The sequence below is a fragment of the Pangasianodon hypophthalmus genome, chromosome 8 (genome assembly GCF_027358585.1).
Source record: "Pangasianodon hypophthalmus isolate fPanHyp1 chromosome 8, fPanHyp1.pri, whole genome shotgun sequence".
NCBI lineage: Eukaryota > Metazoa > Chordata > Actinopteri > Siluriformes > Pangasiidae > Pangasianodon > Pangasianodon hypophthalmus.
Genome location: NC_069717.1, coordinates 20741123 through 20754303, shown reverse-complemented (window position 1 = coordinate 20754303; position 13181 = coordinate 20741123). Strand labels below are relative to the sequence as shown.

Here is a 13181-nt window from a genome sequence, read left to right as displayed (position 1 = left end):
CTTAGTCACAACTGGGTCTTCCAGCAGGACAATGATCCTAAGCATACCTCTAAAGTTGTAACAAAGTGGCCTAGGGACAACAAAGTGAAAGTATTTGAGTGGCCATCACAATGCCCTGACCTGAATCCTGTAGGCTATTTGTTGACTGAACTGAAAAAGCATGTCAGTCAGCATGTCAGCGTGCCACAAATCTGACCTGAGTTACACCAGTTCTGTCGGGAGGAATGAGCAAGAAATTTGAGCAAAGTATTGTGAGAAGCTTGTAGAAGGCTACCCAAGTGTTTGATTCAAGATCAAGCAATTAAAAGGCAATGCCACCGAGTACTAACAAGGTATATGGAAACTTGACCCACTGAAAATCTGATATAATAAATAAAAGTTTAAATAAATCTGTCTGTTGGCTATTATTTGAAAATGACCTTTTATGGAAATAAAGTAGATACCCTTGACTTAACACCGGAAATGTATAGTAACATAAAATGTGTGGAGTTTGAATGTCTTTAGCCTAGGTATACGTAAACTTTTGAACTCAATTGTATATTGTGTGGTACTCATTAAATTAAATAAAAATTAATATCATAGTATAATTGAAAATTGTTCACAGCATAGCATTATATCATGATATAATATGATGTCCCTTTAATTTCTTCTGGACCGTGCTGACTGATAAATATTTTGCTGTTCTTTGGCTCAGAACTATGAAATTGCCTCGTAATCTGTCTAAGTCTGCTCTGTTTATAATTGTGAAAGACAAACATGTGAGTCAGTCACAACATAGTGAGCAGGTCCGATGCTGCATTTTTTTTTTCCTTTTTCAAAATGAATATATGTGCATTTTTCTAACCACATTCTCTATAATAATATATTCATAAAAGCACATATGTAGATTTGTTATTTTGGAGGAAAGAGGAGACGAGTGAAATGTCACTGAAACAGAGACGGGTTGTTATATTACAAGCGGTAAATCAGATCGACTGTCATTTCACCCACTACTACAGGTAATCAGGTAACATCAGACATCTAATGTATCAGTGTTGTCAAGACTTGGCCAACTTTGGTCCTGAGTTGGGTTACACATGTATTAATGGAATAAATACTCTCCACAAGTGTGTATGTGTGCATGTTTGCATCTTCTGAGAGTTGGCCATGTGATTGCATAATCAGGAACAACTTTTGCTGTGTCCCTTTGCTGTAGTTTTAAAAGCTTGACACTAGTAAATGTTATAATATGGCTCAAGAGCATGCTAGTTTTGAAATGTAGTCGCTGCTATTAACAGAGGCCTGTTTGCTTTTGTCTATCACGTTCCTTTCTTCTCTCTCATTAGTCTCACTCTGTTAAAATACCCACAGTGTTCCTTCCTGCAGATCTTTTTCCTGAAATTTCTTCCCCCTTCTGCATTTCTCTTTCTGCTGTAAAGTGCTGTAAAGTGCTTGGTGTGTTTAACCAGTAGATGCTGATAGCGGCATTTCTTTCCGCTCTTCTGTCTCTGTGTCTCCCCCCACTGCCTGCATGCATGAACTGCGTGTAAACTGAAAAGGGGTGACGATGGCCGATCTCACCCAGGAGAAGAAGGCAGGGAAGTCGGGCTGGTTCAGTCAGTCCACAGAGACTCAGGGTAAATCCTACCAACTGAGTTTGTTTGTGTATGTATGTGACACAGAGAAACAGAGGTGGATTTGATTTTTTTTTTTTTTTAAATTTAAGTGGAATTTCTTAGTGTAATTACTCAGCATGGTCGGCATGAATAGTTTGTGCCATCTAGACCATATGCTACTCTCTGGCAGATTGCCGTTTGGTCTTAATTCCAATACTGACTGCCTTTTCCTCTTAGTTTTTGGCAGATTACAGCTACGCTATCCATCTTAGCTTTATTACAGGCCTCACATTATAGTGGTGTCATCACTGTTTACCTTATATAAATATTTATTACTACTCACTATTTGGGATGGAAATGCTGGTCTTTGTGTTCCTTTTCTGTAAAGCTGAAATATGAAGGGTGGCCAATATTGTAGTGTGATTGTGTGTGTGTGTGTGTGTGTGTGTGTGTGTGTGTGTGTGTGTGTGTGTTCTTTTCTACAGCGAGTATGCCAACCAGTGAGACTGAGTCTGTTAACACAGACAGTCCAAATGGAGACGACGACAAGATCTGCTGTTGTGGACCAGTCTGGTGAGAATTAATGACCTTTTAGACACCGTTTAGACTAAATAATGTGTCTTGAAGAATGTCCACTTCATTGTGTCTTTCTTTCTTTCTTTCTTTCTTTCTTTTCGTTTTTCTTTTAAAAAATGTACACTTATATGAAATGTACACGCACCCTTCCTGTTTCACAGCAAAAATGAAAATGGAGTATAATACAAACTATATTAATAATATGACACTATTACATTAATATTAATTCACTGCTCATAAAAGGTAGTTTTGACATAAAGCTGATACATACACAATACATGAAACTATCAGTTATCTAATTAAAGTGTTTGTTAACTCTTTTTATGAAGCCCAACATGAATCATCATAACACTGCTTAGTCTTTGTATGTTGTGATTATTCATTGTAAGCACTTTAAAGTGCCTCATAAAGTTCTAATACTGTGCTATAAATAATTCCTTCATAACTTATAACCATGTTGTACTACAAGTGACGCATTATAATGACGTGTGGTGTACTGCATAATCTCTATAACCAATAATGACGTGAATGATTATAGAACAACTGTTATCTTTATTAATGATTACAAATACATTATAAACATTTAAAATGTCATCACTGAAGGCGTCAAGCAAAGTGCATATGTTAAATTATTCCATATTATATGCAAAATGTAAGACACAGACACATTTAACACCTCTCTAACTAGTTGCTACATATACTAATTCATGCAGTTATCCAGTCAGACAATCATGTGGCAGCAGTGCAATGCATAAAATCATGGAGATACTGATATAGAGCTTCAGTTAAAGTTCACATCAGACATTATCGAAATCAGTGACTTTGACCATCGTATGGTCGTTGGTGCCAGATGGGCTGCTACGAGTTAGAGATGACACTGTTCCGAAACCCAGTATTGGTATTGGGCCATTACCAGCAAAAAATGGTGGATTGGATATCGAACAAAACATTGCATATCGGATCCTGTAACAAATGGAAAAGATTGGAACTGGATTTAGAATTTGGAAAGCTTGAAATTGGATTAGTTTTTCTTTTGTTAGGAAAAACTATTTACAATGTAAATGATTTTTGTGTGAAAGGGTTTAACTGTGAAGAGCTTCAGTTAAAAAAACATAAATCTTAGTAGTTTTTAAAGAAAATAATATGACACGGGTATCGGTATCGGCTGATACACAATGTTTCAGTATCGGTATTGAGATTGTACAGACTACAGACGAAAATAGGTTACAAATGACAAAAACTTGACAAAGGAGCACACAGAAACCGCAGCGCAAATATGGGCGCTAAATAGGTGCAACAGGAAGCAGGTGTGAGTGTCATGTGATGTGGTGGGGCCGAAGGGTAGTGTAACATAACACTAACATAACACAGCGCTAACATAACAGATACATTATAGAAAACAAAAAATACTGAATAAAAAATCACATTACAAATGGATTGTGGGCATTTTGTATTACAGCACATGCCATTATAATGCATAGTGACACTTGCACTACAACATGATTAAATGTTATGAAGGAATTAGATATAGCACATTATTAGAGCTTTAGGAGGCTTTACTATTAGAGTTTATAAAAATGCTTACAAAGAATCACACTTATAATGATTTCTGAACATGGGCTTCATAGAAAGTGTTAGAGTTTTGTCTTCTCATAATCATTTGATCAAACTGTTAATATTTGATTGTGGTGTAAGACAGTGTCCTTTAATAACAGTGCATTTTGAAGTGTGTTATAATAACTGCATTATTATTGTCACTCTTTCAGTCAAAAAATTACTAAGTCAAAGTTCAGGTCAGTAAACAAGTAAGTGTTTCTTATGCTGTGTTCAACCTCAGCCTTGCATGCCTCATCTCCATTTCCTGTAAAAAAAAAAAAAAAAAAAAAAAAAAAAAAGAATCACATTTTCTGCATGCCAGTGGTTGTGTAATTGTATAAACATGTGTACTTTATATCATGCACTTTTACTTTATTCAGTTACACTTTTTTTTGCTTGTGACCACCAACAATCACCAACAAGAGTACACACAAATATACAGCATCGGTCCATACTCATTTTGAACCCATTGTGAAATGTGGCATGACTTTTATACCTACTGTAGAGAAAGCATTTCACTGACGCCTCGGTCCTTCTCTAGCCGTAGCTGGCGACGCTGGAACAGATTCTGTCGCAGGAAGTGCAGAGCAGCGGTGAAATCTACCACTTTCTACTGGCTGGTCATTGTCCTGGTGTTCCTTAACACTCTCACCATATCCTCTGAACACTACAACCAACCTGTCTGGCTCACTGAAGTACAAGGTACACAAATGCACACGCACGGCTAAAAGAGTTTACCCTCATAGTCTATACACTACTGAATGGATTTCCCATTGGGCCAAGCCTTCTGTTACGATTTTATAACAATACAGTGTAAGATTCATTAAAATCTGTAATGCATCATAGATTATTGGGCAATGTTTATGGAAAGCAAACACCCAAAAGCCGTGTTGAGGGGATCTCTGGCAAGCATTTGTGTATATGAGAGCTAGAGGTCATGAGACAGGGACTAAGATCATTTTTTACCATGTTCAAATCATTACACAGTACAGATCATTCATTAGATAAAAAGTTTTATGGCGATTTTTATATTAAAAGTTGAAAATCTCAGTTCGAATTAAACAAAGTTCAGCGTAAAACACATTAAATCTATGTTGAAATATTCTTTAGCGATTATGGTGTCAATTTAGTGATATATTTTTGTTATTCCTGTGAGAAGTTAGTCGTTGTCTCCCGCTCTGATGTCATAGGGGGACATTACTAGCTCAGTTGGTATTTAATAGAAGAAAAAAATTTCTGCAATCTCAAACATAAGTGATAACAGTCAGGTTTTGCTGTTAGCTCCTAAAAACAAAAGACGAAGAGCTTCTTTTATCACTCACCATTTCCAAAGTCAGATTAATGAGAAGTCCAGTGTAGAAGTAGTGGAGACAGTGATGATCAGGCTCAAAATTCCAGAATGCAATGCAGCTGAAAGGTGCAGTTGTGTTGAGTTATTGCAGACAATTGCAGTTATTGAGTTTGAGCAGAGTGTACTGATGAGGAAGTGAGATAGCTGGACTAAAGCGCTGCTGCATCACTCTCTTTAGGTAAAGAAGTAGCGAGGGCTAAATCCCACTGCACCACCGCGCCATTATCAGCAGGTAGTCGAACGGCATTGTAGGATCTAAACTAAAAAAGCCAACCCAGAATGTCATTACAGAATCGATCTTGGACATAATTGAAGGTCATATGTTAATTATTAAGAAAGTCTTTCAGGGTGGATTGTATCTTTAAGGTTGGATACAGAGAAAACTCTTACAAGTACTGACGTAAAGTGTCATGAAAACATGAAAGAGAAGTCGTCTAATCCAGCTTGTCAATAATTGCTGTAAAAATGATGAATGACACAATTTTTCTGCAGATGTAGCCAACAAGGTGCTGCTGGCCATGTTCACCTGTGAGATGCTGATTAAGATGTACAGCCTGGGCCTGCAGGCGTATTTCGTGTCTCTGTTCAACCGCTTCGACTGTTTTGTGGTGTGCGGCGGCATTGTGGAGACCATCCTCGTAGAGCTGGAGATCATGTCGCCTCTCGGCATCTCCGTGTTCCGTTGCGTCCGTCTGCTCCGCATCTTTAAAGTCACCCGGTGAGTGACGAGCAGAACTTTCTTTGATAAATCTAAACTTTATCAGGGCTGCTAACTACTTTGTGGATCCACTTTGTGGATTGCACACACATTTTGTTACTTTTTTTAACCCCTTAAACTCCTAGAATTCATTAGCCTATCCAAACCTACATTGCTTACCCTTATCATACATACTTGTCCTATTAGTTTCCCTGCTGTACTAAATAATTCATAATAATTAATGAATAGTATGCATTTGAAATAGCTGTATAAAAGACTTGAGGTTTAGGGGTTCATTTAAATTTTAAAATGTATTTTTAAATGTAATTTATTTTCATTTAATTGAAAATTAAATTGAAATGTCTTCAATTTAAAATAAATGTAAATGCAATTAAAAAATTTAAATAAATTGCAAAATTAAATAAATTAATTTTCAAAAAAGAATTGTAATTAAAATTTTAATTTACAATAAATGTAAAATAATTTAATTTAATGTAAAAATAAGTTACAGTTTTAATTAAATAAAAAAAGTTCCGTCAGTTTCTTATTTATTATACAGAATATACAGAATACATCATCTATCAACACTTTTTATTAATCCTGTAGAGTCTTTTCTCATCAAAACATGATACCAGTTACAAGTTTTGTATTTTCAGTGAATAAGCACAAGACATCATTTTAATCACCTATAAAACCTATAAGCGTTTCTCATTATTTTTAGTTTCACATAGAATTTATTGTTCTCTGTTGTAAAAATATGTTGTAATATTTATTGTTCATTTTGGTGTATTTTTTTAATCTATCTTACAAATTTCTTCTTTGCTTTTTGTTTTTCTTCAGTCACTGGGCATCTCTGAGTAACTTAGTTGCCTCTCTGCTGAACTCCATGAAGTCCATTGCCTCCTTGTTACTGCTGCTCTTCCTCTTCATCATCATCTTCAGCCTGCTGGGAATGCAGCTCTTTGGTGGCAAATTCAACTTTGATGAAACCGTGACCAAAAGGAGCACCTTTGACAACTTCCCTCAGGCCTTGCTCACTGTCTTTCAGGTGTGTGTGTGTGTGTGTGTGTGTGTGTGTGGTGTACTTTTTAAGCTAACCTACTCGTTTGTTGATGTGTATCTAGTCATTGGTGAATTTTTGATGCGAGGCGTGTATCTCCTGTAGTTAAAGCAAGATTTTGGAAAGATACACTATTGTCAGCTTGACACAAACATAATTAATAATTATAATCAGCTTATGAGTTGAATTATAAATAATAAGGTTTCAGAGAGACAGGCCTGGCAGAGGCGTTAAGACAAAATTCCAGAATGCAGTGCAGCTAAAAGACGCAGTTGTGCTGATTTATGGCAGAGAATTGGCTCCACCTTATTATAAATAAGCTCCGCTGAAGCTTTGGAACCTGATCTGTTCCAGCAGAGTGTACAGATGAGGAAGTGCGATAGCTGGACAAAATAAAGGACTAAAGCACTGCCACATCAATCTTTATAGGTAGAGTAGTGAGAATAGGAATATATGACAGTTTTGACCTTGTGGGGACATTTGGCAGGTAAATAAATAAATAAATGAGCCAAAATATTTCCTTTTGGTTACTGAGGTTAAGGTTAGAGTTAGATTTAGGTGTAGCATAGCATTAATTATACAGTAATAGTTATGTCAGTGGAAGGTCCTCACAAGGACAATAAGTCAACCCTGTGTGTGTTCTCAGATCCTGACAGGTGAGGACTGGAACACAGTGATGTATGATGGGATCATGGCATATGGAGGCCCTTCATCTTCAGGCATGATGGTGTGCATCTACTTCATCATTCTTTTCATCTGTGGAAACTGTATCCTTTAAATGATGTCCACCCTCAAGGAGGAATGTATTGTCTTGTAGCTGAATATAACAATGGCACAACATAATATCTATAATAATCAACAACAGGTTGGTTTGATGCTCAAGTTGATTGTTTTCCAATAACAGCATGGTCCTGAAGTGTTTCATTCCTCTTATCCCACAATTTTACAATGATTACAATTTTTTGTTAGATAAAAAATTGACGCATACTTTTTATTTGTTATATTTACATTTAATGTTGTGGAAAAGTTGAGAAACAAGTTAGTTCAGGTTATCACTTGGGTTAGAGCAGCTATAACCAGTCGTTCCCTCAGCCGCCTTTCTTTTTTTTCTTTTGTAGTTTAATAAGACAGAAAAATTGCATCTTGTTGTGTTACCGAGAAACTGCAAAGCTCTGTGTTCTGAAAATGTGTTGGAAAATGTAAAGTTACAGCTTTATCTCTGACTTCTGAAAAGTGCTGACACTGGAGACTCCTTCCAAAAATGCTAAATGAACAACATCTCACAGAAAACTTCACCATATCAGCAATTACACATGGTTTTGATCCATCTATGCAATTATTGGCCATACAGGAAGTTGTTAGTAAACAATGACATATTAGAGCGAGCGCATTAATATAAACCTTGCCACCCCGAAACTACTGTCTGAGCTGCTGTTATAGAAAATGCATTAAACAGCGCTGTGGTGTAAAAAGAATACAAAAGTCTTAATAACAAAATAGTCTTTTTCATGTTATATGTGTACAGTAGATGCCACTCTTCTGTTTTTATTCTTTGTGACTTCTATGACTTTAGTGCTCCAAGTATACGGTTATTGTTTAATATTCTGTAAAGATTACTCTATATGTATTCCTATATCTTCAGATTCCTGGAAATATATGTATATCAAATGTACGTGACTTTTCTATACAGTGTAACGATATTCATTGTGGTACTAATGGACACTTTTTTAAACTAAGTAAGCATTTTTCTTGTGACATGTTTAGAAAAATGATTGTATTTTACTCATAGAATTCACAGTCCTTTTTGCGTATCGAAGGTGATATGGGGTTTGTCGCTGTATCTTGCACTTATTTATGATCCGTGACTATTAGATAAGACATCCTTCTGAATGTATTCTTGGCCATTGCCGTGGACAACCTGGCAGATGCGGAGAGCCTGAACTCGGCACAGAAAGAGCAAGAGGAGGAGAACAAGAGGAAGAAGAGAGCCAGGTAATTGGTTTCACAAAGTGAATGTCTGATTGGATTTCGGTTTAGATGCTCCTCCGTGAGCATCAGGCAGCTGACTACAAATTGAATAATGCAATAAAAATAATGCATATGACGGCTTATGACTTTCTTTTCATCATCACTCTGAAATAAGTCTAAGTCTAAAGGCAATTATCATCTTAAGAGTAATATGTCAGTTTTGTAACAAGTTCAACAATGCAGAATTTTGACATTTTTCTGTATAGTACAGATTCAAAACTACAACCATTAAACTTTATCAATAAAGGTCATGTGATGTGACAGATATGAGAGAACGTCTTACCAGAGTTACTCTTACCAGACTAGAATTCTCTGAAAAAGTAGTTCCATCATGGAAAGTAAATATCTTTGACTAAATTCAGGGTTTTATTAAAATACCTGCTTTGCCTAAGCATTTATTTACTGTGCCAACAACTGCCCTTAGATATCTACTGAAGTTGTTTTGAATAAATAAGTTTCCCATTTTTCTCAGTACAGGGAAATGTGTTGAAATTCTTGTTGATGGTACTCATACAAATGCTAAAGATTTCTTAGATCGAGTTTACAATGAAAAAGTAATCTTTTAATAATCTGAGGTGTTTCTTTCAAAAGGAAAGGTAGCATAGACAAGAAAGAAGAGGATAAAGGAGGTGAAGATAGCGAAACTAAGGTATGCAGTAGTTCTTTTTGAGGCTTTCCATATGAATGTTCCTTTAAAAATGTTCTTGGTGGGTGTCTACACATTTAAAATGTGTTAATTGTCTCACAGGGTGCATTAGAGGAGGACACGGGGGATGAGGAAAGAGAGGCAGTTAATTCTACAGGTGCACTTTCTGCTTAAATGGATTTTATTCAGTCTGCACTATAAAGATAGCCTGATATACTTTAAGACATGCTTCCTGATACTGTATGTGTGTGCATTTACAGATGTGGATGATGACCCAGATGTTCCATCAGAACCCCGTCCTCAGAGGCTGTCGGACTTTAGCCTCAAGGAGAAGATTCCACCCATTCCAGAGGGCAGTGCTTTCTTCATCTTCAGCCACACAAATCCGTGAGACGAGCACACAAACACAAAAAAAATTTCTGCACAACAATGGTTTTAAAATGATAAGCAGTCTTACAATAAATATTTAATGACACCTAGCCTGGAGAGAATAACAGCACTGAGTCTCTTCCTGTAATGCTTAACAAGGTTGAAGACACTTGTCGAGGGGTCATTCATGTTACACTCATTCCTTATATTCTTGTGAAATTCTTGTGGACCTTCTTCTTCAATTCACACCACAAGATTTCAGTAGGGTTCAAATCCAGAGACTGAAATGATCTTTGCAAAACATTAGTTTTGTTTTTTTAAACCTGTGTTCTAGTTGATTTGGAAGTATGTTTGGTTATATGTTGTTGAAAGCCAAAACCTCTGGACCTCCTAGCAGAGGCTACCAGGTTTCGGGCTGAAATATCCTTGTACTTAGGAGAATTCATGATGCCTACAATTTTCACAAGAGCCTCTTCTACACTACATCCAGAAAGCATCAGTGGTGCTTTTCCTTGTGTGCGGTTCGTTTTTGTAGCTAACATGTTGATGGTGTGCATGAGCAAAATGCTGGAATTTTATCTCATCTGAGTAGTTCTAATGATGCTTGGTGAAATTCAAGCACTGTATTTAGTGAGATGCTCTTTCTTGCAATGCTTCCAAACCTCTTTGTTTCAGTTTTGAAACTTGACAACTATAAGAATCAATTGTGCAATTCTGAAAATGTAATCTTTGGGCTCCTTTGTCCCCCAATCACCATCCTCCTCACTTTTCATCTTCCAACTCAATTTCAGACATACGTAACTTTTTTGTTATGGTCCTAATTGTGCTTAATGGTGCCAGTAATTCTGGAGGGTGATGTACATTAGCTGATCTCCATTCTCACGTTTCCACAGGTTCCGTGTGGGCTGCTATCGTCTGATCAACCACCAGATCTTCACCAACATTACCCTTGTCTTCATCATGCTTAGCTCCTTCTCGCTGGCAGCCGAGGACCCCATTCGGAACCTCTCAGCACGGAACATCGTAAGATCTTACCTTAAGTACCTTCAGAAACCTTAGCAAAGCAAGTAGACATATTATATCATCTATATGTAAATGTGAAGATGCTCAAAGGCATTTGTTTACTTTATTATAATTTTATTTCTATTCATGATTCTAACACCATGAAATCTTTCCAAAGCTTCATCTGAAAACACATGGCTTATTAACTTCCTTCATGCAGTTGTCTATGTGCAGAAATGAAAGAATAACAAGACTAAATGCTCTTTTCTAAGAAACCTTTCTTGTGTGTAATAGATTGGTCAGTTAATTTAAATCTTTTATGAATTGTGTTGTAAAGGAATGGTTTATTGTAAAATCAAATTTACAAAATTTTCCACTTACCCTAAATGTAGTTAATCAAATGTAACCTGTTTTGTGTTGCAAACATTTTCTTCTATAGTTTTGTACTGGAGCTCTTTGGCTAATGTAGCTAACAACTAATAGAAATCTTACCAAAAATCTTTTACATTAATACAAGCGCACATCTTCATATACTTGCTTCAAAGGACTATTTGAGTTATGCAATATTATTTTCAAATAAGTGGTTTTGTAAAATAGCAGATAACTTGGGGGCACTGTGGCTTAGTGGTTAGCATGTTTGCCTTGTACCTCCAGGGTTGGGGGTTTGATTTCCTGTGTGTTTGCATGTTCTCTCCGTGCTTTGGGGGTTTCCTCTGGGTTTCCTCCCCCAGTCCAAAGACATGTGTTATAGGCTGATTGGCATCTCTAAATTGTCTGTAGTGTGTGAATGGGAGTTTGTACGCAATTGTGCCCTGTGATGGATTGCCACCTCATCTAGGGTGTCCCCTGCCTTGTGCCAGGAGTCCCCTGGTATAGGCTCCCCGTGACCCTGTGTAGGATAAGTGGTACAGAAAATGGATATGGGAAAATAGCAGATAAATTAACCATTTGAACCATTCTGCCTTCAAAGTTTGGGGCCTGGAGGGTGTGCTGTCAACATCACTAGTATAAACGCAGTCACCAAAGCTACTTGTTGTTTTGCTTAGGATGATACCAAAGTATAGTAAAAAAAAAAAAAACATGAATGCTGCCCTCATAACATGGGTGTCACCTGACAATTCCATGCCACGCCACCAAACGTCCTCATCGCCAGAATACTAACTCACTTCCAGGTCATCTGAACTATTACCTATAACTTATATGTTCCACACTAACCTGCTTTTTTACCACCAGTTGTCTACATCAGGGGTTCTCAAATGTTTTGCCCTCAGGGACCTCTTTAACTGTAAAATAAATTTCACAGACCCTGTCCGAACATAACCCAACTATTTAAATAATAGGCTCATTTAAATGTCTACAATAATATTTTGTAGTTCAAGTGACCAAACAGGGTAGTAACTATGAGAATTCAATTATAAATGCATCTTTAATAATGGTGGGTTGTGATTGTCACCACTTTAGCAAAATGTAAAAAAAAAAACACAAACAAACAAACAAAAAAAAGCACAGAGACCACCTGGCTATGCTTCTAGAGGGTCCCTGGACCACACTTTGAGAACCACAGGTCTACACATTATTGCGAAGTCTTGCCTACTCCTTAGCCTTGTTATTTCATCTTTATTTTTTCTGGGGTTTTTTTTTTGTCATTTGGATTGGTGAATTCTGCACTTGGATTCAGCTTCTCCACTGTTTCTTACAGTAACAGTGTTCCGATACATGGTGACATTTTGTACATTTCTATTTTCTATATTTCAGTTACTGTGTCCTGAACCACATCAGTAGGTCTTTAATCAAGGCTTGTGGTTTGAGGTCAGTGCATGGGCATATCCAGTGCCTTGCATAAGTACTCCCCCCTGTATCCTTGGACATCAGTGACCGGGTAAGGAAGGCATTAGTCAAAAAGGCACCCAAGAGGCCAAGGGTAACTCTGAACAAGCTGGAGAGACAGTTCGGATGGGAGAAGCTTTTCACAGGACAGCCACTGCTTAGTGGCAAGCCATCTAAAATCCCATTTGGAGTTTGCCAGAAGGCATGTTGGATAATTTCTCCAATTCCAAAGGTTCCACAGTTTCAGGTTGTATCTTTGCAAAATGTAGCAAAAGTTAAAGGGGGTTGAATACTTATGCAAGGCACTGTATTTTATTACTTGTTTGACTTTCATGACTTGTTATCTACATTAGCCTCATAGCTCCAGTTAGATATCCAAAGTCATGGTTGTTTAACTTCATTTGGGGTGAGTAGAAAGTTCTGTAAATTAGACT

General features: G+C 37.0%; 1 protein-coding gene across 27 annotated transcripts in view; it reads left to right on the top strand.

The window, feature by feature from the left end:
- The window catches only part of cacna1db (calcium channel, voltage-dependent, L type, alpha 1D subunit, b), a 118593-nt gene that overhangs the window by 70879 nt on the left and 34533 nt on the right, over window positions 1-13181 (top strand). For 16 of the 27 annotated variants that reach the window (XM_026925282.3, XM_026925275.3, XM_053236097.1 and 13 more), the window contains exons 10-21: window positions 1539-1616; window positions 2081-2168; window positions 3938-3976; window positions 4309-4469; window positions 5611-5836; window positions 6656-6863; window positions 7522-7642; window positions 8753-8867; window positions 9495-9552; window positions 9652-9706; window positions 9810-9936; window positions 10812-10941. In XM_026925282.3, coding sequence (XP_026781083.3) covers window positions 1539-1616; window positions 2081-2168; window positions 3938-3976; window positions 4309-4469; window positions 5611-5836; window positions 6656-6863; window positions 7522-7642; window positions 8753-8867; window positions 9495-9552; window positions 9652-9706; window positions 9810-9936; window positions 10812-10941 — 1406 coding nt within the window. The remainder of the gene's footprint in view (window positions 1-1538; window positions 1617-2080; window positions 2169-3937; window positions 3977-4308; window positions 4470-5610; window positions 5837-6655; window positions 6864-7521; window positions 7643-8752; window positions 8868-9494; window positions 9553-9651; window positions 9707-9809; window positions 9937-10811; window positions 10942-13181) is intronic. The other 11 variants (XM_026925296.3, XM_026925295.3, XM_026925293.3 and 8 more) reach the window with 3 other exon arrangements.